The 23,837-nt window shown below is 39.5% G+C and overlaps 1 protein-coding gene across 2 annotated transcripts; it reads left to right on the top strand.

Annotated features, from left to right (window-relative positions):
* The first annotated feature begins 968 nt into the window (after positions 1-968).
* On the top strand, positions 969-22,560 carry dnajc5b (DnaJ heat shock protein family (Hsp40) member C5 beta). 2 transcript variants are annotated; one of them, XM_003219624.4, is made up of 5 exons: positions 969-1,943; positions 6,629-6,759; positions 13,758-13,971; positions 16,174-16,345; positions 20,547-22,560. In XM_003219624.4, the coding sequence occupies exons 2-5, from the start codon at positions 6,653-6,655 to the stop codon at positions 20,639-20,641; spliced, it is 588 nt and encodes a 195-aa protein (XP_003219672.1). In that variant the 5' UTR covers positions 969-1,943; positions 6,629-6,652; the 3' UTR covers positions 20,642-22,560. The 2 variants fall into 2 exon arrangements, with proteins under 2 accessions (XP_003219672.1, XP_062836393.1); XM_062980323.1 differs by having other exon boundaries at positions 6,626-6,759.
* The last annotated feature ends 1,277 nt before the right edge of the window (positions 22,561-23,837 follow it).

Raw genomic sequence — 23,837 nt, 5'->3', positions numbered from 1 at the left:
ATGTGAAATTCAGGCCCTCTAATGGTCTGCTGACCAGCATGCCTAGAATCCAGATCCAATCCAGCCAACCAGGAAATATGGCAATCCAAGTTGTCAGCAATGGTAAATAGTAGTGCATAGATTATTAGCTTTATCCATTGGGCCAGAAACAGTCGTGTGTGTTTCTTTTATGATTCATATACAGTAATCCTTCCACGTTTATGGTTTTGTGGATTTAATCATTCATGGATTTGTCTTTAAAATGTCCTCTCTAGAAATCTCTAGGTCCTCTAGTGTGACTCTATATTCAACATTTTCCAGTCATGTGGGAGGACCTAGAGCAGTGGTTCTCAACCTGAGGTCTCCAGTTGTTTTTGGCCTTCAACTCCCAGAAATCCTAACAGCTGGTAAACTGGCTGGGATTTCTGGGAGTTGTAGGCCAAAAACATCTTAGGGACCCAGGTTGAGAACAACTGACCTAGAGATTTCCAGATATATCACTTCTCTAGAAAGGCAAAGGATCTAGGCATCTCTAGGTCTTCCAATACAATTTGATGGTCAGCTTCCAGCAGAAGATCCAGAAAATCCTAAAGAGGTGTCCTCTCAGGTTTTAACATATAAGAATTTTGTTCTTTATGATTTTTCACTTTCTGAGGGGTTCTGTGGCCTTAACCACAGTGAAAGTGTATATTGTAAAATAACAGATTCCAGTTCTGATAGACTAAGTCTCAGTGAAGATCCAGGACCTAGTTCTATCATAGAATCATAGAATAGTAGAGTAGGAAGAGAATTCATGGGCCATCCAGTCCAACCCCCTGTCAAGGAGCAGGAAATCGCATTCAAAGCACCCCCAACAGATGGCCATCCAGCCTCTGCTTAAAAGCCTCCAAAGAAGGAGATTCTACCACACTCTGGGGGAGAGAGTTCCACTGCCGAACAGCCCTCACTGTGAGGAAGTTCTTCCTGTAGTTTGAAGCCATTGTTCTGTGTCCTAGTCTCCAGGGCAGCAGAAAACAAGCTTGTTCCCTCCTCCCTATGACTTCCCTTCACGTATTTGTACATGGCTATCATGTCTCCTCTCAGCCTTCTCTTCTGCAGGCTAAACATGCCCAGTTCTTTAAGCCGCTCCTCATAGGGCTTGTTCTCCAGACCCTTGATCATTTTAGTTGCCCTCCTCTGGACGCTTTCCAGCTTGTCAACATCTCCCTTCAATTGAGGTGCCCAGAATTGGACACAGTATTCCAGGTGTGGTCTGACCAAGGCAGAATAGGGGGGGAGCATGACTTCCCTGGATCTAGATGCTATACCCCTATTTATGTAGGCCAGAATCCTGTTGGCTTTTTTAGCAGCCGCATCACATTGTTGGCTCATGTTTAACTTGTTGTCCACGAGGACTCTAAGATCTTTTTCACACGTACTGCTATCAAGCCAGGCATCCCCCATTCTGTATCTTTGCATTCCATTTTTTCTGCCTGAGTGAAGTATCTTGCATTTGTCCCTGTTGAACTTCATTTTGTTAGTTTCAGCCCATCTCTTGAAGTACACAAGTCCCTGCTGGTTTAACGTGCCTTCTCTCTAGCCTTCTGTGAATAAAATTATATTTTTCGTACTCATTTCTTTGAAGAAAAGAAATTAAGGCAAATGGATTCTGTACACCTTAGCAAAGAAAATGAATTAACCTTTAACAAATCCATTCAGTAAGGTTGTTAGAGACAGACAAAATCGAGCCAAGAATGAAATATAATCAAACTGAGATGTGATGCACTTTTTGGCGTCATTGGCTATCATGCTATGGCAACCTTTATCCTCATTAATGTTTTATTCGTCTTTTCATGGGCCTTCAGAAGAAATCACCAATGGGCTACTAGAGTAACAAAAAGTAACCAGATTCCACTGACCTGTTTAACCACATATGTGAAGGAAGGACGAGAGGAAGACAGTTGCCTCTTAGGAGAGTGGTTCAGGTAGACGGCATGTTTCCTTTATTCTACCTCCCTTTCCTTTCTTTTCTTTTCTCAGGATAAATAAAATATTATGAGTTATGAATATCATCAGGGTTTTATGTTGCTAAACTGATGCAGTGAGTTTCCTTGGAATATCCGTGCATCTACTGAACTCTATTTTAGAAACAGGTATGTCAGCCCTCTACCTCCAGATCTTATTTGTGTTTCTTGAAAAAGTTGTGTTGCATTTCTTTATAAAGTATCTGCACATATCAAGGCATTTGCCACAAACTGGCAAGAACAGCAATTTAATTTATTCACCTGTAAAAGTAAGACAAAATGTTCTTTAGACAAAATTCCATCTTTCACAGTAAAATTGCAGAATAATTATCTGGCAGTTTTATTGCATTGTGTATTTATCTTGAAAATATTTTAAGATTGAGAGTTTATGCATATCTACCTGGGAGTAATCACTGTTGAACTATATATCACTTTAGTAAATAAGAATTGGCTGTATGTATAAACATTGTTTAATCTAAAAAAGAACTTTTAAGCATACAGGCTGAGTATGTCTTATCTAAATATTGGGACCAGAAGTAGATTTGAATTTTTCTTCAGATTTTGAAATACAGGCAGTCCACAACCTTTTCCCTATGACAATGCTTTCAGGAGTGAATTTCCCTTCCTAGGGGTAGGGGTAGATTTCTATCGCTTTCTATTGTCTCACACTCATTCTCAACTATGAGTCATTTGTAAGTCGAATGTTTGGAATTCAGGGACTGCCTGTACATGTATTTATTTATATAATGTAAATAATGAAATATCTGGAGATGGAACCCAAGTCTAAACATGGAATTCATGTATGTTTCGTGTATACCTTATGCACATAAGATGAAGGTCATTTTATACACAATATTTTAAATGCTTGTGTACATTGAACCATTAGAAATCATGTCACCATTGCTATGGACTAGTCTGGATTTTGGAATATTTTGGAATTTTGTATAAGAAATTGTGAACTTTTATAGGCTTTCCCTGAAATTTAGCGTTATTCTAGCTGAATTATGCACATAAATCCATCCAATACATGCATTATTCTACATAATGTTCTAAATCTCTAATAAAGGTCTTTAGGATAGCAGTTTTAATTAACAGTGTATCATATCTATTGTACAGAATCCTCCACTGGCTTAAATAGCTCATATTTCACTTTAAAAAGCAAAAACATTCAGAGGAACAAACACTTTCCAATGTATAAGGATTTTTAGAAGATAATAATGAGTAGTAAAGTCCTTTAAAGTTCCTTTGTATTAGTCCCTTTTCTTAGCCCCCATTTATTTTGCTGAGTGCAACACTAGTCTCTATGTTACTATCATGTTAAACATGTTCCAGACACACAACTCTTAATAACACGCAATACAGGCAGCAACTGAATAATTAAGAGACCTGAAATGACCCCCAGTGTAAATAGCAGGGCAAAACCAGCATTCACTTCCCTTAATGGGACATGGTCGCTTGCATTCTCTTGTTAAGTTCATTTCCTTTGAGTAATGTCAATATCAATAAACCATGAAGAATGATGTATTCATATACTTATTTTAATAACAATTGCAAAAAGACATAATGAACATAAAACAATGTTAGATTTCCCATTGGAAATGAAGTGGCTGTTCCTACAGTTATTAATTCAGTGTGAGGCTTGTGTAACATTTATTGGTTTAGGAAGATGGGGCGGGCAGCATCTCATCATGCTTTACTATTGGAATGCAATAAAGAAATGAAAGTCCTTACAATATGAACCTCTAGCAAAACATGTCTCAGTAAATAATGTATGAATTGGTGCAGTGTATCGTTTCCAGTTGAGCAGTCAAGAGAGAAAGGGTAAGCACTCGTTTTATTCAAAATGGAGTTCTTAGGCTTGACAGATTTCCATGTGAAAAAAAAAGAAATGGATTAACTGCATGATTTATTACATTATTACACCTTTTCATACATTTGGGTGCAAGGATTACAAAGATTGAACAAAGACACATTTACTATAGTCCAGAATTTAGTGCTTTTATTAGACCCACCCCCACCCCCAAAACACACACACACAATGTTAGGGTTGCCAGGGAATTGTTGTGCCTCTCTGGGTCTCCAAGCAAGGAGAAAAATCTTGGGACAAATTAAATCAAATGCAGATAGTTTGGATTTTGCGTATGAAACATCTTTCAAGCTTTTAAACTTGGGCATCCATTCATTCCTAATTGATATAAAGGCACTTTGGTTCAGCACAAAGGTTGCACCTGAGCAACTTTGATGCAACAGAAAGCATGGTATGATGTCAAGACACATGTTATGATATTTAGAACAAGGCAGGGAATAGGGTACAAATACTGTAATTTAGGAGCCATCTTGTTGTACAAGACCTGGTTGTATCAGTCACAGCGAGCCTTCCATAATCTGTAGCAGCAGCACAAGCCCTGGGAAACTTCCCATTTGCCACAAGAGATGAAGGGAAACAAAGAAATTGCAGCTATGATTGTAGCTAATTGGATGCCTATATTTATTTTAAATTGCTTTGTGTGTCCTTTCCCTGACTTTTGGTTGCCATGCTACTTAGTTAACTAGATTTTATCCAGACTTAGGATCCATTTACCCAGCACTGCTCCAGTAGGAAGGTAACGGTGCTCCGTGCAGTCATGCTGGCCACATGACCCTGGAGGTGTCTATGGACAATGCCGGCTATTCGGCTTAAAAATGGAGATGAGCACCAACCCCCAGAGTTGGACACAACTAGACTTAATGTCAGGGAAAAATCTTTGCCTTTACCTACCCAGCTTGCCCTTAAACTCCTTTTAAGACCCAACTGATATCCTCACCGCACCCCATCAAAAGCAGATATGTGGAGCAAGTCTTGATTTTTTTTATGTTATATATGAAAGGGATTTTGGAATCTTTGGTTAAACAGAGCTTAGAAAAATTCATAGAGTTGAGGATCATCAATGGCTACCAGTCACAATAACTGATAGCAAAATCAGTATAACTCTTATACTGGTTGTTGAGGAGACAGAGAGTGCTGTTGCACTTATATCCTGCTGGCAAATTTCCCAGAGATAACTAGTTGTTGTTATTGTTATTTGGTTGCTGTGATAACAGAATATTGGCCAATATTGGCTCTAGGTCAAATGAAACATGTACTTTTTATGTTCTTGTCAATGCAGGTTTCCTTTGAGATACATAGAGACATATAAACTTATATCTGTGTGCTCGTGTGTGCGCATGAGTGTGTAAGGTAGTTTAAATGTGGGAAGGATATGCTCCAACCTGGACACACAAAAATAAGTTGTTTTATGAACTGGAGACATACAGGAATATTGGCAGACATTCAGATTAACACAAAGATATCAGATAAACTAAAAAAAACTTTCAGATATTTGTGTGTGCATTTATTTCCTGATCTATTATCATTTTTCTTTTTGTAAATCACTCCAAGCTTCACTCAGGATTTGTGGAGTTCATCTACATCAAGATTTCATAAACATTTTCCACTTGTGACCCCTTTCTGTCTGAGAAATTTTTATGCAACCCTGGGTATAAAGTTATATAAAACAGATATAAAATCTTGCAAACAGGCTGATTTTTTTCCTTTTATAAAGTACAGATTAAGCATTTTCTGCAGAGTCCATTGTAAACATTTATGTTGTTGTTAACAGATTCGTGTATGTCTAAGGACCTTTTCACACGGGGCAAAATAACCCCGTTTTACTGCTTTTATTCATGGCTTGGATGGGCCCTGCCAAGCACCATCAGATGAAGCATGGCAGGTCCCTCCACATTCCTCCTGAAGTGAAGGGGAAGTGCTTCCTTCTCCACCACGGGGAAGAAAGTCTGTTTTGGGTAGCTCCTTTCCTTTGTATGATGGGGAGAATGGTGGTGGGGTAACACACATTGCCGCCATTTCTCCCATCTGATGGGAACAGGGATAGGGTGCCAACATGCCCTGTCCCATCCCCAACTTGTGATGGGGGAAGGAGGGAGGGAGGGCATAAGTCGATTGCCAATCAGCTTAGGAATTGTTGGGGAAACCAACACCTTAGAAACGGCATAATACCTCACTCCATAGTTGAAACTTGCATCATGTGAAGGGCACAGTGGGTTGCTGTTTCTTAAATGTGTAGAAACAGTGATTTTACTGTGTGGGATGAAGTCCATGGTGTGCTGAACACATCAAACAAGCTCCCTCCTCATAATGGACCCTATGTTTTACTACATCTGATCTGGAAGCACACCATAGAACTACACTGGAAGATGTAGAGAGGCCCCCAAACACTTCCAGGGGAAATACTTTTAAACACGAATAAGGGAAACCGTGACTATCAAAGATGTTGATAAAGGGGTCATACCATATTAATGAACCACCAAAACAGTGCCTAGAGGGATACATAGGATTATAATTTCCATCCCATAGCAACGGAACTGACTGGTAACTAAGGACGGAACAATAGCTGCCACAGAATAGTTCGAAACCAGGCAGTTATTTGTATTGCAGCACTCAGTATAAAAAACCTGTAGTTCCCTGTGTGATAAATTGCACATCTATATTCCTCTATTATGGAATTGTGAGAAAATGATTACAAGGGTTATTGATGTCTTTCAGAAAAATTTGTGAAACTTCACAGTAAGAAACGTTACTCTCCGGGTTGTCTTCTCTTGCACAGTAGAGTTCCTGGAAATGCTTTGATAAGATGGCTGAATCAAGGCAGCGGACTTTGTCTACATCCGGAGTAGCACTCTATGAAATTCTGGGTCTCGAGAAGGGTGCGTCCCATGATGAAATCAAGAAATGTTACAGGTATTTGTGCAACTTCTAGTCTAACATATTTGCTGGACACATCATAACCACATTTTGTTACTCACACATGCCATTGTTTTTAATTACCATCACGAATTCTACATGTTGTCTGCTTTGAACTGGATTATTTGAGTCTACACTGCCATATAATCCAGTTCAAAGGAGATATACACCACTGTATAAAATCCACATTGAACTGGATTATATGGCAGTGTGGACTCACATAACCTAGTTCCATGCAAATATTGTGAATTATCTGCTTTGATATTCTGGGTTATATGGCTGTGCCCTTAGATTATTGAAATTCTGACTGAGAACTGTTTCAAAGCAACTCCAATTACACTTGTCTAAGCTAAACTACTGTAGGTGTTTAAAAAAAGAAAGAAGAATACAAAGCCTATATAAAATAATTCTAAAAGTCCTACAACAGAAGGTGGGATAATGAACAAAGCCTGTAATATGAATGAGAGTAAGAAATAGATATGGACCCAAAATTTGTTTTATCTGTTTGATTCGTGTTTCCATTTCGTACCGTCCATTCGGATGGCATGGAACGGGAAGGTCCCTCCTGAAACAAAAATCAACTTGATACGAAAGGTAGGCAGGACTCAGTACCAGCTCTAAGCTTGCTTTTTGGATCGACGTAGGCACAAAGCGCCGTGCTGCAGGCAACCCGGTGCATTGGGCCTATGGGTTCAGGCTTTGGGTCTATGCACCTGGGCCTTTCAGGGCCTGCAGCCGAGCGCCGAGTAAGGAGCACTCCTTACTCGGCACTCAACTTCAGAGTCTGCGAGGCCCGGGTGTATAGGCCCAAAACACCCGGACCTATGGGTGCAGGTTTGGGCCTATGTGGCCAGGCCTTGCAGGGTCTGCAGCCAAGTGCTGAGTAAGGAGCATTCCTAACTCGGCGCTCAGCTGCAGAACCTGCGAGGCCCTAGCTCATAAGCCCAAAGCTTGCACCCATAGGCCCTAGTGCTTTGGGCCTACACGCCCATGCCTCGCAGACTCTGCAGCTGAGTGCCTAGTAAGGTGAGCTCCCTCCTCCCCCCCCCCCCCCAATAATGGACTGAAAGAAAACAGATCTTTCGGCACCGAAGACAGAAGAACAAAAATCTGCCCTCCCGATTTCAGGAGGCACAATCGAAATGGATCGGGGCCCTCACCAAAAGCATGGACATGAAACAGAACAAGGTTTGCCGCGAATGCACATGACTACTGAGGATCAAAGCTGCAGATCAGACAGGAAAGATGCAAAATTGGGAACAGAGTTAGTAACATTGGAAATAATAGTGCTAAAATTTTTGGAACAGCACAGCAACAGTGCTAAGAACATAATTCCCCACCCTCCAACATAATTCATTTCTATTACTATTTCCTAGCAAAGTGATTAACCAGAAGCACACAGAATGTATATATGTGTACATATGTATACATGACGCATGCAGCACATGTGTATTGTAATCTGTTCAGTGTAATAAGAATGTATTGTCGAAGGCTTCCACGGTCAGAATCACTGGAGTGTTGTGTGGTTTCTGGACTGTATGGCCGTATTCTAGCAGCATTTTCTCCTGACGTTTCGGCTGCATCTGTGATACTCTGAAGTTGCTAGCCACAGATGCAAGTGAAAAGTCAGGAGAAAATGCTGCTAGAACACGGCCATACAGCCCAGAAACCACATAACACTCCATAGTAAGATTTGTATCAATTTACACCAATTTTATAATGTAAAGCACTCCATAATGTTCTCTTATGGCAAATTTGGAGATTTCTCCCTCATGTTATTTTACCTTTTGGATTAGTGGAGCTTTCTTGCTGGTAGAAAAGGTTTCTAAAATAGGACACTTCCAGTTAAATTTATAGTTGACATTAATGCATTCCTTATGTATTTTCTTGTTGTTTTTCGCACTAAGTGAGAGGAGGGCACATACTAAAGTTTCTCTAATCCCTGAAGAGGAGAATTATTGTGGCAGAAAGGAAACTGAACTGAAATTTATTTCGTGGTGTACATGAATAGTGATGAGTTATATAGCAGTCTATTGTAAACTGACAGTGGTGTTTTATCCATCTTTATTAGCAATTACATGTTAAAAACAAAGCTGCTTCTGAATAAAGTGGAACTATCAGAGGGATTTACACTTAATAGAATAGTTGTGATACTTGCAAGACAAAATGATGAGTCAGACTCTTAGATTCCATTTAATTGATCTTTTAACTTGCACTAATTTGCTTCATGAATCTAAAAATCTGTGACTGAACCTACCAGTTGGCAATGCACTATAATAATCCTTTAATACCTGGTTTCAAATTTCCTATTGTTATTAGTTAGTGTGATACTTGCCAAATTTTATTTACTTATTTACAGTATTTATATTCTGCCTTTCTCACCCCAAAGGAGACTCAGGGCGGATCACTATGAACACATGGCAAACATTCAGTGCCATTAGACATACGACATACAGACACAGTCATAGAGGCAATTTAACATTTTCCAGCTTCCGGCTTCATGAGGGTATGTTTGATTCCGGCCACAGGGGCAGCTGCTTCATCGTCCACTTGTGACACCGAGTCCTTGATGGAGTACTTCATCATTCTTTCACAAACTGCTGGAAGTTTTTATGGTGTCGTAAATTAGTTAAATTAGCTTCCCCACATAAAGCAGTACCAAAATTTTCTACTCGACAGATGCAACTGCCTTTCGAGTTGCTTAGGTCAACAACAAGCTAGGCTATTAATGGTCAGAAGCTCAATCTGACCTGGGCTGGCTTCAAACTCATGACTTCTCGGTCAGTAGTGATTTATTGCAGCTGGTTATTAACCAGCTGCACCACAGTCCAGCGCAAAACACCTTCACCTGTGTTTTTAATGCCATAAACATGGCGTGCTGCAAAAGTTTTGATTTCTAATTAAATGCCAATTTATTAATGAGAGCTTAGAAAAGTTACTTATTAGATTGAAGTTTAGGGAGCTGTGATTCAAAAAAGTAACTTTGCAAGCTCTGGTTAGTGTTAATTCTAATAAACATTTTTGTTACATTAAATCAATAAGGCACATTAATATACTGTACATAAGTACACAGAGCCATGAATTTCTATTTATTTATATACCTCATTGACATTATTTAGGGATTGATAAGGAGGAAGGTTTTTTGAATTGTCAAATATTATGCTGATACCTTTGCCATGATAAAACACATATGACAGCCTATGTGCAATATATAGGAATACTGTGATTTTGCCTGCTAAAGTGAGCAACACAGAATGATAAGCAAGGTTTTTAGAGATTTCTAGCTTATTGAGAATGAACTGCGTGCTGTTATGCCACCTATTCCTCCTCACTTGGCTTTTCCTTTTGCTAATATGGGCCATGAAACTAGTGAGGAATCACATTCTTGCCATATTATCTGACAGGGATCATGGCTTGTTGCTCCCAGATAAGATAGGATTTGTAAACTGTGAGCCTTGTTTTGAGGTGACAGGTAAAGTTGGTGACAAACCCAGTATAGGACATTGTCAGCTAAAGTTGGTAAATAAGCTGCCATCCATGTGTTTTTGAATTATAATTCCCACCATAACTATCCCGCATAGACAATAGTGAAGGTTTTGAAAGCTGCCATCCAACAGTATCTGACAGGTATATATTCTACATATTTGATGCCAGTTCCAGTTACTTTAGTGGCTCACACTAACAGGAGTCTGGAAAATTCAGTCCAAAAATCAAGCCAAAAAATGAGATTGACTTATCCTTGGGTCAGTGTAAGTTCTGTAGCTTAACTCATATTGAGAGGGGAATTATGCCCTTCTCTGAATAGAGTGGTAAAAGTGTGAGCATAGGTAGAAATAATAATCCACAATATCTGCTTTGAACTGGGATATCTGAGTGCACACTGCCATATAACCCAGTTCAAAGCAGATAATGTAGGATTTTATTTAGCTGTGTGAAAGGTGCCTGGAACCTAAGGGCCCTAAGGTACTTTCAATTGTTTCTGTTTGGAATTGCAGACTGAAGCCAGTGAAATCAAGGCATACACATGTAGCTGTCATGTAGGGAGCATAGAAAGTTGCTCTTTAAGGAAACTAAACATCTGACAGCTTTCCAGGGATCTAGATAAGTTTCTTTTCTAACCCTTGCCAGAGATTTCCTCATATTCTTTGGATAATAACCAGGTCTAACCTTAATGAAATCAGACAAGATTTTTTGTGTGTCAGGAGTGACTTGAGGAAGTCGCTTCTGGTGTGAGAAAATTGGCCATCTACAAGGATGTTGCCCAGGGGACGCCTGGATGTTTTTGATGTTTTACCATCCTTGTGGGAGGCTTTTCTCATGTCCCCACTTGGGGAGCTGGAACTGACAGAAGGAGCTCACCCGCTCTCCCCAGATTCGAACCTCTGACCTGTCAGTCATCAGTCATGTCGGCACAAGGGTTTAACCCATTGCGCCACTGGGGGCTCTGATATGGGGACATGAGTTCAGCCAAACCTAGGGACACTTTTGGGACAAAGTTTTGAGATCACTTTGTCAAAGCATCGGTATTGCCACTAGAGGGCACCATGCAATTAACTTTTGAAAGTTAAGTGTTGAGGTGGTGTAGCCTTCTAAATACCATTTTAAATACCAACCATATAACAAATGCAACGAAGGTCCGCATAGTGAAAGCAATGGTATTCCCCATAGTAATCTATGGCTGCGAGAGCTGGACCATAAGGAAGGCTGAGCAAAGGAAGATAGGTGCTTTTGAACTTTGGTGCTGGAGGAAAATCCTGAGAGTGCCTTGGACCGCAAGAAGATCCAACCAGTCCATCATCCAGGAAATAATGCCCGGCTGCTCACTGGAGGGAAGGATATTAGAGGCAAAGTTGAAGTATTTTGGCCACATCATGAGAAGACAGGAAAGCTTGGAGAAGATCATGATGCTGGGGAAATGGAAGGAAAAAGGAAGAGAGGACGACCAAGGGCGAGATGGATGGATGGTATCCTTGAAGTGACCGGCTTGACCTTGAAGGAACTTGGGGTGGCAATGGCCGACAGGGAGCTCTGGTGTGGACTGGTCCATGAGGTCACGAAGAGTCGAAAACGACTGAATGAGTGAGACGACGAACAAATGTTTTCACTTAAGCCTTTAAAAAATGCAGTCTTTTGTTTTCATTACGGGATCAAATAATCTGTAAATGTATGTACCATATACATACAGGTTACATGATGATATTCCTCCGTTTGATTAGAAATAACCAAAGAAGCATGTGTCTGTCTTTTTCATCCATGCATTCCAAAAATACAACCATACAAGTATTTTGCTTTTTTTTTTTACAATGTTTTTTCTGGCCCTTTCCTTATATGGCAGTTTCTCCCCAAGCATGTTAGTGATTCTCTTTAATCCCTCTAACCCATTTAGAATGTTTACATTTTTACAGTGGGGCAAAATAAGCCTCCAAAATGATGAGAATGGCCTGAAAATGTGTTGAAATGCCCAGTACAGTGGTCCCCAACCTTTTTTTTTTTTTGACCGGGGGCCACTTGATCAGGGGTCACTCTCCAACATTAGAACCAAAAGGGTTACGAATCAGTTTTTGGTCAGCTTTAGATTCGGTTTGGTTATTTGGGGTGCTGATTCAGAAAATTGCATTGGATAGACCGCATCAGCTCTAGTTTCTGATACAGAATATATGTCATCCAGTAGTCTCCATCTGCTTGCTCACAGAAAACCGTATTTAATAATTTAGAACTGATGTGGTCTATCCAATGCAATTTTCTGATTCAGCACCCCAAATAACCCCAGGATCAGGCCTAAAAACAAAGACACAAAGAATTTTTTCTGGTTGAGGTGTGTTATTATCTGTGTTAGTAAAGATGAGGCCACTGCCCCTCTTTAGTTTTTGCGAACCACTGGTTGTCCATGAACCACAGGTTGGGAACCACTGACTTAGTATGTAGAACCATCCCAAGGTGGCTCTTGTTGGGGCCAAATTAACATCTCAAATAATGAAAGTGGGAGGATACAGCTTTCCATAGTTCCACAAGGGGGCAATGTGACTCCCAAACTGCAGCGATTGTCCATCTATGATTAAGAATAATAGTACGTAATTCAGAAGCTCATGGCCTCTAACAGTGGAGTGGAGGAGAAACCATCAAATTGGTGTACAATGTCTAAAACTACCCCTCTGCTCCACGGTGTCTTGATGCTATATGTGTAGAATGTTTATGCCTATAGGTAAAGGTAAAGGTAAAGGATTTCCCCTGACGTTAAGTCTGGTCGTGTCCGACTCTGATGCTCATATCCATTTCTAAGCCAAAGAGCCAGCATTGTGCATAGACACCTCCAAGGTAGTGTGGCCAACATGACTGCATGGAGTGCCGTTACCTTCCCGCCAAAGCTGTACCTATTGATCTACTCACATTTGCATGTTTTTGAACTGCTAGGTTGGCAGAACCTAAGGCAAACAGCAGGCGCTCATTCCGCACCCTGGATTCAAACCACCGACCTTTCGGTCAGCAAGTTCTGCAGCTCAGCAGTTTAACCCCCTGCACCAAATGCAAATACAGTATTACCTTTTAAAATGAACATATACTGCTATCATCTTTGGAACATGATCAGAAATCAAAATCCAGGGTAGAGTTTGTAATTGCGCACAAATAGTTTTTCTTTTTAAACAACTAAGTAGTAAAAATCCCCTGAGGTTCTCACCTCACATAATATTTGCATTGCCATGGCGAATTTTGCAATAAATGAAATAGTGTGGAATTTGAATTTTATTAGGTGTGAACCTAAAATATCAAAAAGCACTGTTAATTAAGTCTGAATATGGAAACAGATTTTCATAAGCCTGGATTTATTTATTGATACTGAATTTAAATAATCTTTTTGGTTTTTTGTGTTTTCCTCCGTGGGTCTAAAGTTAAGTTATTCAGTTGGTACGTACTGATAAGGGGGGGGGGGAGGGGGAACCAGCTTTGTTGTTATCTAAACTCTTGTTCTTTATCATTATTTTTGTTGCCTGTTTAAGAAAGTTGGCTTTGAAATATCATCCTGACAAGAACCCTGATAACCCAGAAGCTTCAGAGAAATTTAAAGAAATCAACAATGCTCATGCAATATTAACTGATGTTTCCAAAAGAAACATATATGACCAGTATGGATCACTAGGACTGTACATCGCAGAACAATTTGGTGAAGAAAATGTCAATACATACTTTATGCTTTCTAGCTGGTGGGCAAAGGTAAGTGCTTAAATTAAAAAGTGATGTATCTTCTTTTAGTTTTTGTCTGAGAGAGGCAGAACCATTGGTTGGCAATCTCATTCAGTCTTGCTATTTCAGTTTTCACAGAACCTGCACAGAATCTCTGTAGAGTTCTAGGTAAGTCAGTGCTGAACAGGTTTCAGTATCTTGAAGAGCTTTGCTGAAATCGCCGGCTTATCTCAACTGCTTCAACAAATGCAGCATAATAATAATGATGCACACTTTTGGGGAAGTGCTTATTAAATGATGTTACTTTGTCCCTTTCATTTACTAATTAAATATGTTGCATGCCACTTTCAACGCCTTTAGATATTAATTAAATCTGAAGCTGGAGCTCCAGGTTAATTTTGACTTTCTTTTCAGTAATGACTAAATGAAAATGACTCATTGCTCAAAGTGAAAAGTCCTCTTGGCGTGACAACCAGCTAATCAGTTATTGCAGTACAAACTTAGCCCTATTCTGGGCTATATATGGCATAGCGTATGCGTAAGCAATAGTAGTGCATAACACCGTGTACCTTTATGCACACCTTGGGCACCTTGCGAAGGAGCTGGGAAGAGCAGGTGTAAAATGGGAGGATGTTGACGGAGGAGCAGAATGGTACATGTTGAACTAGGAGATTGGGTCTTGCGGTTCTGATGACATCCAATGTCTTACTCATTTGTTTTGTTATGTAATAATCACAATTTGGCATTTATTGGTGCATATATCACAAATGTTAACATTTCAATTGGTGTGACCAAATGCATTAGGCCTTAGGCTTCAAGAATGTGCCAGATCTCACACTGAATGTGCTATTCTCACTGCTATTTCTAGTTACTAACTCTTTGGGCCAGAAGAGATTGTTAGTTTAAATAGAACACAAACACACAAGGCTTGCCATTTTTAGACAAGAGTGATATTTTAAGTTGAACATTTGTAGCGATGTATTTATATTTCACTTCCATGAGCTATCCTCACAGGTTGGCTTTGCCAGATTAATCTCAAGGTATTGGTAGGAATTTCCTCTCTTTTTTTCTCCTGCAGAATATATGTAACTTTTTAAAGAAATATTTAGTAGGTGCATCATTCCCCAAATACAGAGATTTTTTTGTGTCAGGAGTGACTTGAGAAACTGCAAGACACTTCTGGTGTGAGAGAATTGGCCGTCTGCAAGGATGTTGCCCAGGGGATGCCTGATGTTTTTGATGTTTTTACCATCCTTGTGGGAGGCTTCTCTCATCTGCACTCTCCCCAGGGGTTGGATTCAAACTGGCAACCTTCAGGTCAGCAACCCAACCCTCAAGTCATCAGTCCTGCTGGCACAAGGGTTTAACCCACTGCGCCACCGGGGGCTCCAATACAGAGATGAAGTGATGGGAAAGCTGTATCTATTGAATTCTGGCTCCCATCTAACTATTAAAGAGTTTAAAGCCTTTAGGAAAGAGATAGTTCTGAATATAAGCTGTCATTGGAAACAGCTTTCTTTCTTATGCCAATAAAAGCCTCAGTGTAGTTATTTTCTCCATAGTTGCATCATGTATCCCAGCATCAAATGGTTGCTTATTCCCCAGAGAAGCAGTAGTTTTCCTTCTTCTACATTGGCAGGGCAGTTGACAGCAAAGGCTATATCTTGTAAAAGTAACTCCCATGATTCCATGGTATTGAGGCACAGCAGTTAAAGTGATGTCAAACTGCATTAATTTGACACTGTAGATGCAACCTGAGTTATTTCTGAGAGGATGGAGTAGCTAAGCTTGTCTTAACACTTAAGAGGTGTGTGAGGTATTTGAGAAAGCAGACATTAATTATCTCTATCTGGTTGAACTTTATACTACCTTTTCCTCTGCAGAGCCTATTAACATTAGAGATATGGAAGTCCCATCCCATATTCAGCTGGCAGTGTTGTGTGTAACTTGTTCTTTAATAGCTTTTCAGATATTATTCATTGTACTTTTTAAAAAATGATTTGCAGTTCATATTTTTCTGTTTTATGTTACTCTTGTGGTTTGCATTTTAACCTTTTTCAACTACTCTGGGAGCTTTGTTTGACCAAAGAGCTGCACAAGCCAAAATGTCACTGGAATATAACAAGTTGCTCAGCTAGTCGCCAATTTGTCGACCTGTCTAGGACTGTGTGGCATGCGGTCTCTTTCATGTGACCCTGAATATCTCCCTGCCTCTTTTCTCCTCCCTCCAAGAGCCTGTTTGTTCTTTGTGGCCTTTTGACTGGCTGCTACTTTTGCTGCTGCCTGTGCTGCTGCTTCAACTGCTGCTGTGGGAAATGCAAGCCTAAACCACCCGAAGAAGAGCAAGAATACAGCCTGTCTCCTGAAGATTTGGAAGAACAAATCAAGAGTGACATGGAAAGAGGTGTTTATTATTATGGAGTAGTAGATGTACTATTCAAGGAAAAAAGAAACCATGGAAAATACTATTATTTTCTTAAATACATACCCTGGGGGCGCAACTCCAGCTGTTCAGCTTTAGTGTTGTTAATTTGAGAAAGGATACTAAATTGAAAGAAGTGATAATTGAAATCCCTTCTACCTGCTGCACAGGTTCCTTTAAGGCTCAGGAGGTGGTTACTTGTTAATGTCACTGATAATCTGTGTGCCTTGCTTTCACCCTTACCCCATTTTCAGATTTAATTTCAGACTTGGAAATTTACTTTTAAGGCACATGGGTACAATGACACACCAAAGCCATCTTAACCCAGCAAGCTCAGAATAGCACCCCAAAGCAATCTCAGTTATACATATTTTCAGCACATCATTTTGTTCATTCATTTTAAAAGTATCCAATACTGGCATGGTGATGAATTAATTTCTACTGATTGCTTATCTTGGTGAGTTTGGTAGTTTCACTACAGTTCAAAAGGGGTGGAAAGTTACATTGCCATTACAATGCTGAATGCAAGAGTTAAAAACCACTGTAGACTTACTTCAGCACTCATATTTGCTTTGTTTCTAAATATTATTTTTATTCATGGATTTGTTGCCCTCTAACAATGTATGGTGTCATTATCCCTTATGACATTCTTGTTAAACAATTTCTTAATTGATTGTACTGGTTCTGTGATGGTATAGACATGTATAGTGGGGAGGAAAGAAGGAGTAAGGTGCATTTTGGAGCAGGAGAAAGTTGTGGCTCACATGTTAGATTTCTGAAAGATAAACATGACTATAACAATACATTCTGAGAGAAAAATATTTGCATATTTCCCCTCTACAGCCCCATAGTTATCACAGATGTCAAAATGTGCATAGATGTATACATAACAGAAGCATTTGTTTTTCCAAAATTTCATTGGAATCCAGAGTCATGTGGGCAAGTCTGATAATGTGTTTTTCAAAGTGACTGAATTAGGCAAAGTTTCAGAAGCAATTCAGAAACGTTAGTTTTGTTTGTTTGTTAGAGCAAGGGTAAACACAGAGACAGTGGATACCTTGGCGTCTTACCACCAAAGCTTTCTGAATCTGCTTCCAAAGTTTGCTGATGTAATGTTGAAAAAGCTATGTTTTTTTCTTTAAAAGTACTATTATCTTTGAGACTAGGTGTGGTTTTTTTATATAGGAACTCCGATAGAAACAAAATCATGTAGCATGTTTTGAAGTGGAAATATTAATTTTAAAGGTCCTTTTAATGAATATAAAAATGAAAGAATCTAGGCTAGGAAAAATGTGATTGTCACACAAAGATCTTTTCTCTTTGGAAAATGCATATGATATAGAAATCTATCTGATGTACAGTTGCACCTGCAGCAATTCTATGCTTGAAAAAAAGCTACACCAGATGAATTGTTGCATGTTCAGTAGCTATCAAAGCTTTTAATAATAATCTTTATTTGTGTATCACCCTATCTCGCCATGGGGACTCAGGATGGTGTCCAACATAGCAACTGTTTTACCATTCACCAAAATGGCATTAAGCAGCAGGACTTTCAACCCAGGGGGCCTGCCACTTTACCTAGACTATTCATGGGTGGGGGTGGGCCAGGGACAACTAGGATTCTTTCATGCTCCCTGGGCTATCTCTGCCTCCTGCATCTCCTTCTGCCCAGGAGCGTCGTAATGGGCACCCCCCCCCCCTTATTCAAAAAGAAACATTTAACAGGTAACAGGACTAGGTCACCACCAAAATCATAGAATCGTAGAGTTGGAAGAGACCTCATTGGCCATCCAGTCCAACCCCCTGCTGAGAAGTAGAAAATTGCATCCAAAGCACACCCGATAGATGGCCATCCAGCTTCTGCTCAAAAGCCTCCAAAGAAGGAGCCTCCACCACAGCCCAGGGGAGAGAGTTCCAGTGCCGAACAGCTCTCACAGTGAGGAAGTTCTTCCTAATGTTCAGGTGGAATCTCCTTAGCAACAAGGATTCTGACAGTAAATTTGGAGCATGGGACCCCATGCAGCTCTTTTCAAATCCCAGATTATTTGCCTCAATGTGATAGAAACTGTATTGTTTCATATTCTATTGAATAAGATGTGTCAACCTCTTCTAAAACTGAAGATATAATAGCAAATGACTTTGCCGAAGAGAGAGGTGTCATTACAACTGAAACAGCAGTAGAAAGAAAATGAATTTTAACCGATACAAACTGATGATGGCTGAAACAATGTACTTGATTGAAAATGGTGAAGCTTTTGCAGTAGGGAAGGAGAGCTGTCTCTTTACCATAGGATTGTTTCCTGGGTGTAAGGACTGGCTATTGCCTATTTGCATCTATGTTTAATGCATTTATGCATAATTTAAAATGCCTAACACTGAAGATGAGACCAAACAAAGACAGCCCAGGAGACAATTGTATTTTCTGAGTAATTCAGACTTGAATGTCTGCTACGACATTCAAGTTCATAACGTCCTGCAATCCGAGGAACAACTTTCTCAGATTAGGTATGTTCTCTGCTGTGTGACCGCTGCAACATCTTCACATCTCTGGTAGTCTGTGTGGTCAAACGTGCCTGTTCTAGGTAGTTAAGAGAGTAAAATCAGGACTGGCCAAAATGGCAGAGAGATGGTTACTATTTCCACTAGAGAGGGAACTATATAGTCTAGTCTGAAAATAGCAATACTTAATCCTCTCCCAAAAAGCCCTCTCTAGATATCATTATAGGAAGCTAATATCCAATGCTACATTTTGAATATTTAGCTCTGTAATGTTGACCTTACTTTAACATTGCTTGGACAAGACTGGTTACACTGGCCAACACAAATTTGGGTGCCTCAAATGTTAACCCTGTTTTGGGGTATATTTGACCTGCTGATTCCAAAAATGGCACTAGTTTTCTCCTATCAGCATTAGTGTTTGAGATACAGAACATATGCCATTTATCAGTCACCATTTGCTTGCCCATAGAAAATAATCAAAAACATATATCAAAAACTAGAACTGGTACAGTCTATCCAATTCAATATTCTGAGTCAGTGCCCTGAATACTCGAGAAAGGAACCTAAAAACCAAGACACCAAGAAAAAAATTGTCTGTGTTATCTTGACCAGCTTCAATATAGATTCTGCTCTATTCTGGAGACAGTAATTACTTTATTTGCCCAGGAAAATAGTCTGTGCCAGGAACTTGAAAAGGAGAGTCTGCTGAACCCTGTTGGTTGTTGGTGGCTTTTAGTACTGTCTCCCATGTTGTCTTTCTAAATCAGTGGTTCCAGGCCTGAATCTCCAGATACCATTCAGTTTAAGCTCTTTAAAGCTCCTGCCAGTGTAACCAATGGCCTGGAATTTGAGAAATTTAAAACCTAACAACATCTAGGTGCCTTTGTATGGGAACTACTATATTAGGGTTTCTTTTTCTATTCACAATTTCTTTCAGCCTGAGAAACGTGATCCTGGATATATCAATATATAAAATAGGTATACAAATCAGACATTTACTGATAACAAATAAGCATTTGCAAAGCTTAATCAAGCTGATTTTCCTTTTTATGAAATACAGCTGAAGCATCTTCTGCAAAGTGTACTGTAAACACTGCACAACAGATTCACGCAAATTTCTAAAACAGCCACTAGGTGATGTTTGAAAGCTTTTAATGTTGCCAAATTTTTGGGACTCGAACATTGAGCTAAGGGGACCTCATTTGGGGTCCCGTGGCAAATCCGACATGGCGGATCCGTGGCAAATCTGACAGCTAATATGATGAGGTCCCTACTGAAGGACAGATTACAATAAGTGAATACAGTACCTGCTTGGCCTACTGTCTGTGTAACCACTATGACCCACCCCAAATCCCTAGCATTAACCTACAATTTTGATGAAAATAGAACATATGTACTGAATAAATAAAGGAATATCTAACGTGGAGACTTTAAAACAAAATTCATGTTTATATCAACACACATGTCATCTTAACTGAGTGCAAGAATTTAAGCAACTGCTTACTTCCCCCACAATGGGACTGTAATATTATTATCTTTGACAACACTGTGTGCCTAAATAATAATAGTTGTACACTGGACAATTAGGTGATCTTAGCTACAGTTAATTTTTAATAAGGATAACATCTTGAAATAGTTAATGAATGAAAGTTATGTCTAAATCCTGCTCTTTTCCTTGTTTTAGATGGGGAAACTCCCATTATGCTACAGCCAACAAATGCAACAGAGAAGACCCAGCTTATTGGAGACAGTCGTCGCAACTATCACACAGATACATAAACCTGTTATCACTGGAGCCTAACACAATGTTGGCAAAAGAGTTTGGGATTGTAAAGCATGATTAGAACATTTTCACACATGACACTAAAGAGGAATGTTGTATTGTCTAAATGCATGGGATGATGTCCCATTGACCTCAGCTGACAATGGACCTACTTCTGAGATGGCATGCAAGAGTTTCTTTGAGATCCTCCGTGTCTTTTTACCTGCATGTAGGCTGTTGCTGAATATCAAGTGGGAAAGAGCCTTTTTAAAACTGAAAGTGCTTTCTACCCAACCTTGGTTTGAGATTAATACTAGAGATATCAAATATGTAAAAATCTTTTCTGGTGTCATTTGTGAAAATGTCTTCAGTTTTCTCCATAATTGTTTTTCATTTACAGTTTAGACAGTGATTATTTTTGTGTAGTTTTTTCCCCTTTAATTCTAGGAACTTTAGACATGAACAGACTCTCTGGCTTCATTTTCCATCGCAGTATTGCAACCATGCAAGCTTTAGTGTGTATTTTCTTCCCTAACCTACATTTTTGCAGCCACAACAGCTTCCATTTCTAATTAAAACTGACTAGCACAGCTGGATCTCCAGACCAGTGAGATCCAGATTTGCAATTTCCAGTGGCCACAATTATCATGTCCCATATTAGTAGATGGTAGTGATGTAAACAGACAAGCTGAAGTGTGCCATTTAATAATATGGGCCAGGATTATCCATTTTTTTGTATCTGTAGCAGATCCCTGGTTGAACCCACACATTGATAGAAGGTCCATTGTATTCTTCTCTTTGAATATATGTGTAAATTAAGACACAAGTGTGAAGAAATATTTTGCCCATGGAAAATAGTTACAAGATTCACTCAGCTCTTTGTAAGAAGGGCTAGACAGTAACTCCACAAATAAATCAATAAGCTTTTAGGTCTGTTGGGATTAGGTCCAAAGCAGCAAGTGATGAGATATTTCACAATTTACACAAAGTACTGTAAACAAAAGATAGTTGTATTTATCTAGCTGAAAGGTCTGCTTCTTTACCTTGGTTCGCATTTATGGTATTATTTAAACAACGGGGTTTTTTCCTTCAATTAGTGAAGTTAGTGATCTACAGCTGAATAATAAGCTATTTGAGGCATTTGATGAATACATGGCAAATGGAAATTTTCACTTGCACACCTGCATATATCTGCACTCACAACAGTCATTGTGTATAGTCCTTTTTTGTGGTTATTGCTTAAATGTTTACTTAGAAGTTGAATTATGTGTACACATAATATATCAATATCCATTTATTTTATGCATGTCAGTGGCCCTATCACTATGGCTTTGCTAAATCTGGGACCAAAGGGATAACGAAAGGCCAAATGCTCCCTGAATAGGCTGAAAATAAAATCATTCAGGGGAGTAGCAAGCAATATAATACGAAAATATCCACTATATCACATTGAGAATTGATAAATCTACTAATAAGGGTTGAAAAAGCCAGTATTAATTGTGTGTTCAAGAACAGGATATATTTTAAGTATCCTAAACTCAATGTTTAAATTGGAAGCCATTTGGCATCATGGCACTTTCTTTTTTTCATATAGTTTGTAGGTGGCTGCATATTGTATGCAAAGGTAATCAGTAACAAATGAATCCTTCATAATTGGAAATTTTACGTATGCTCATTTCTTGGGAAAGTTAATTTTTCATTTGCAGCTTCCAAAATACCTCCAGCCAGGATAACCATGCTAGCTAGAAAATTCCAGGTGTACTCCATAAAGCTGATTTTTCCAAATGATATCTGGTTCTCTATATTACAGTTGGAAATATTTAGCACTTTACCTTTGAATTTATTGCTCTACCAATTTCCAAATGTACCATGTATACTAAATTTAACTTTTCGCTGTCTAATATATTACTTGAATAATAAAGACTCTCTATATTGTAAGAAACCGTTATTTTCTCCCTATATACATGCATGCATACATACATACATGCATACGCGCGTGTGTATGTTACTTCTTTGTTGTTCAGAGAATTGTCAATTCTCTTTAAGTTTCTACATTCTATCTGGAATTTGGGGGGGTTCCATGCTTTTTTTTGTCCTTCTATCTCACAAATCTTTCTTTTAAATTATCTATTAATTGCTTTTTCTTAATTTCTTCTTTCAGTCAAAGCCCCTTAGGGATTAATTCTTATTTTAACTCTTCATGTATTTGCTTTTGGTAATCTGATTTCTCCTTTTGGCTCGCAATATCACTTTCATGATATCCAGCTCTATTTTTCTTTCCTTCTCCCCTGTCTATCATTACCAATATTTCTGCTTGTCTTACAGCTGTGGCTTTCTGAACCTCAAACAACAATGCATTATGTGCTTCTTTCTCCTTAATATTCATTTTGTGCCCGGTGAGTTTCTGCTAAACCAGATCAGCCAGGACAAAGAGCAAGCTCTCCAGGTTGAAGGCAAAGAACAGAGATTTATTACAGTTTGGCCAAACAGGATGCAAGTACCAGCTAACTCTCAAAATGTACAAGCATATAAGATATAAGACATTTTATGCAGTTCAGCCATCCAGACTTCCCACACCTCCTCCTGATTGGCTGAGAAAGTCTGCCATCTAGGATCCATGCGCCAATTGCGCCCATATCTTGGGAAATCTTGACTTGGCCACGGTGGTCCATGCTCTTGTTACATCCCAAATAGATTACTGCAATGCGCTCTATGTAGGGTTGTCTTTGAAGACTGTTCGGAAGCTTCAAATAGTCCAACGGGCAGCAGCCAGATTGCTCCCCGGAGCAGCATACAGGGAGCATACCACCCCCATTACGTCAGTTCCACTGGCTGCCAATCTGCTACCGAGCACAATCAAAGTGCCGGCTTTAGTCTATACAGCCCTAAATGGTTCCGGCCCAGCTTACCTGTCCAAACGTATCTCCGATATCCACCTCGGAGGTTAAGATCATTGGGGAAGGCCTTGCTCTCAATCCCACCACCCTTGCAAGCTCGACTGGTGAGGACGAGAGACAGGGCCTTCTCAGTGGTAACTCCTCATCTGTAGAACCCCCTCCCCACTGAAATCAGAACAGTCTTCTTCATCTTGTCTTTCAGGAAAAACTAAGACATGGTTAAGGGATCAAGCATTCAAGCAGTATCTGCAGCAGTGCAATAATGAGAATAATTTAAAGTGATTGACTAATGGACTGACCCTGGACTAGGATTTTG

The sequence above is a fragment of the Anolis carolinensis genome, chromosome 4 (genome assembly GCF_035594765.1).
Source record: "Anolis carolinensis isolate JA03-04 chromosome 4, rAnoCar3.1.pri, whole genome shotgun sequence".
Classification (NCBI taxonomy): Eukaryota; Metazoa; Chordata; class Lepidosauria; order Squamata; family Dactyloidae; genus Anolis; species Anolis carolinensis.
Note: the sequence above shows the minus strand (reverse complement) of the source record. Positions and strands in the feature narration are given on the sequence as shown.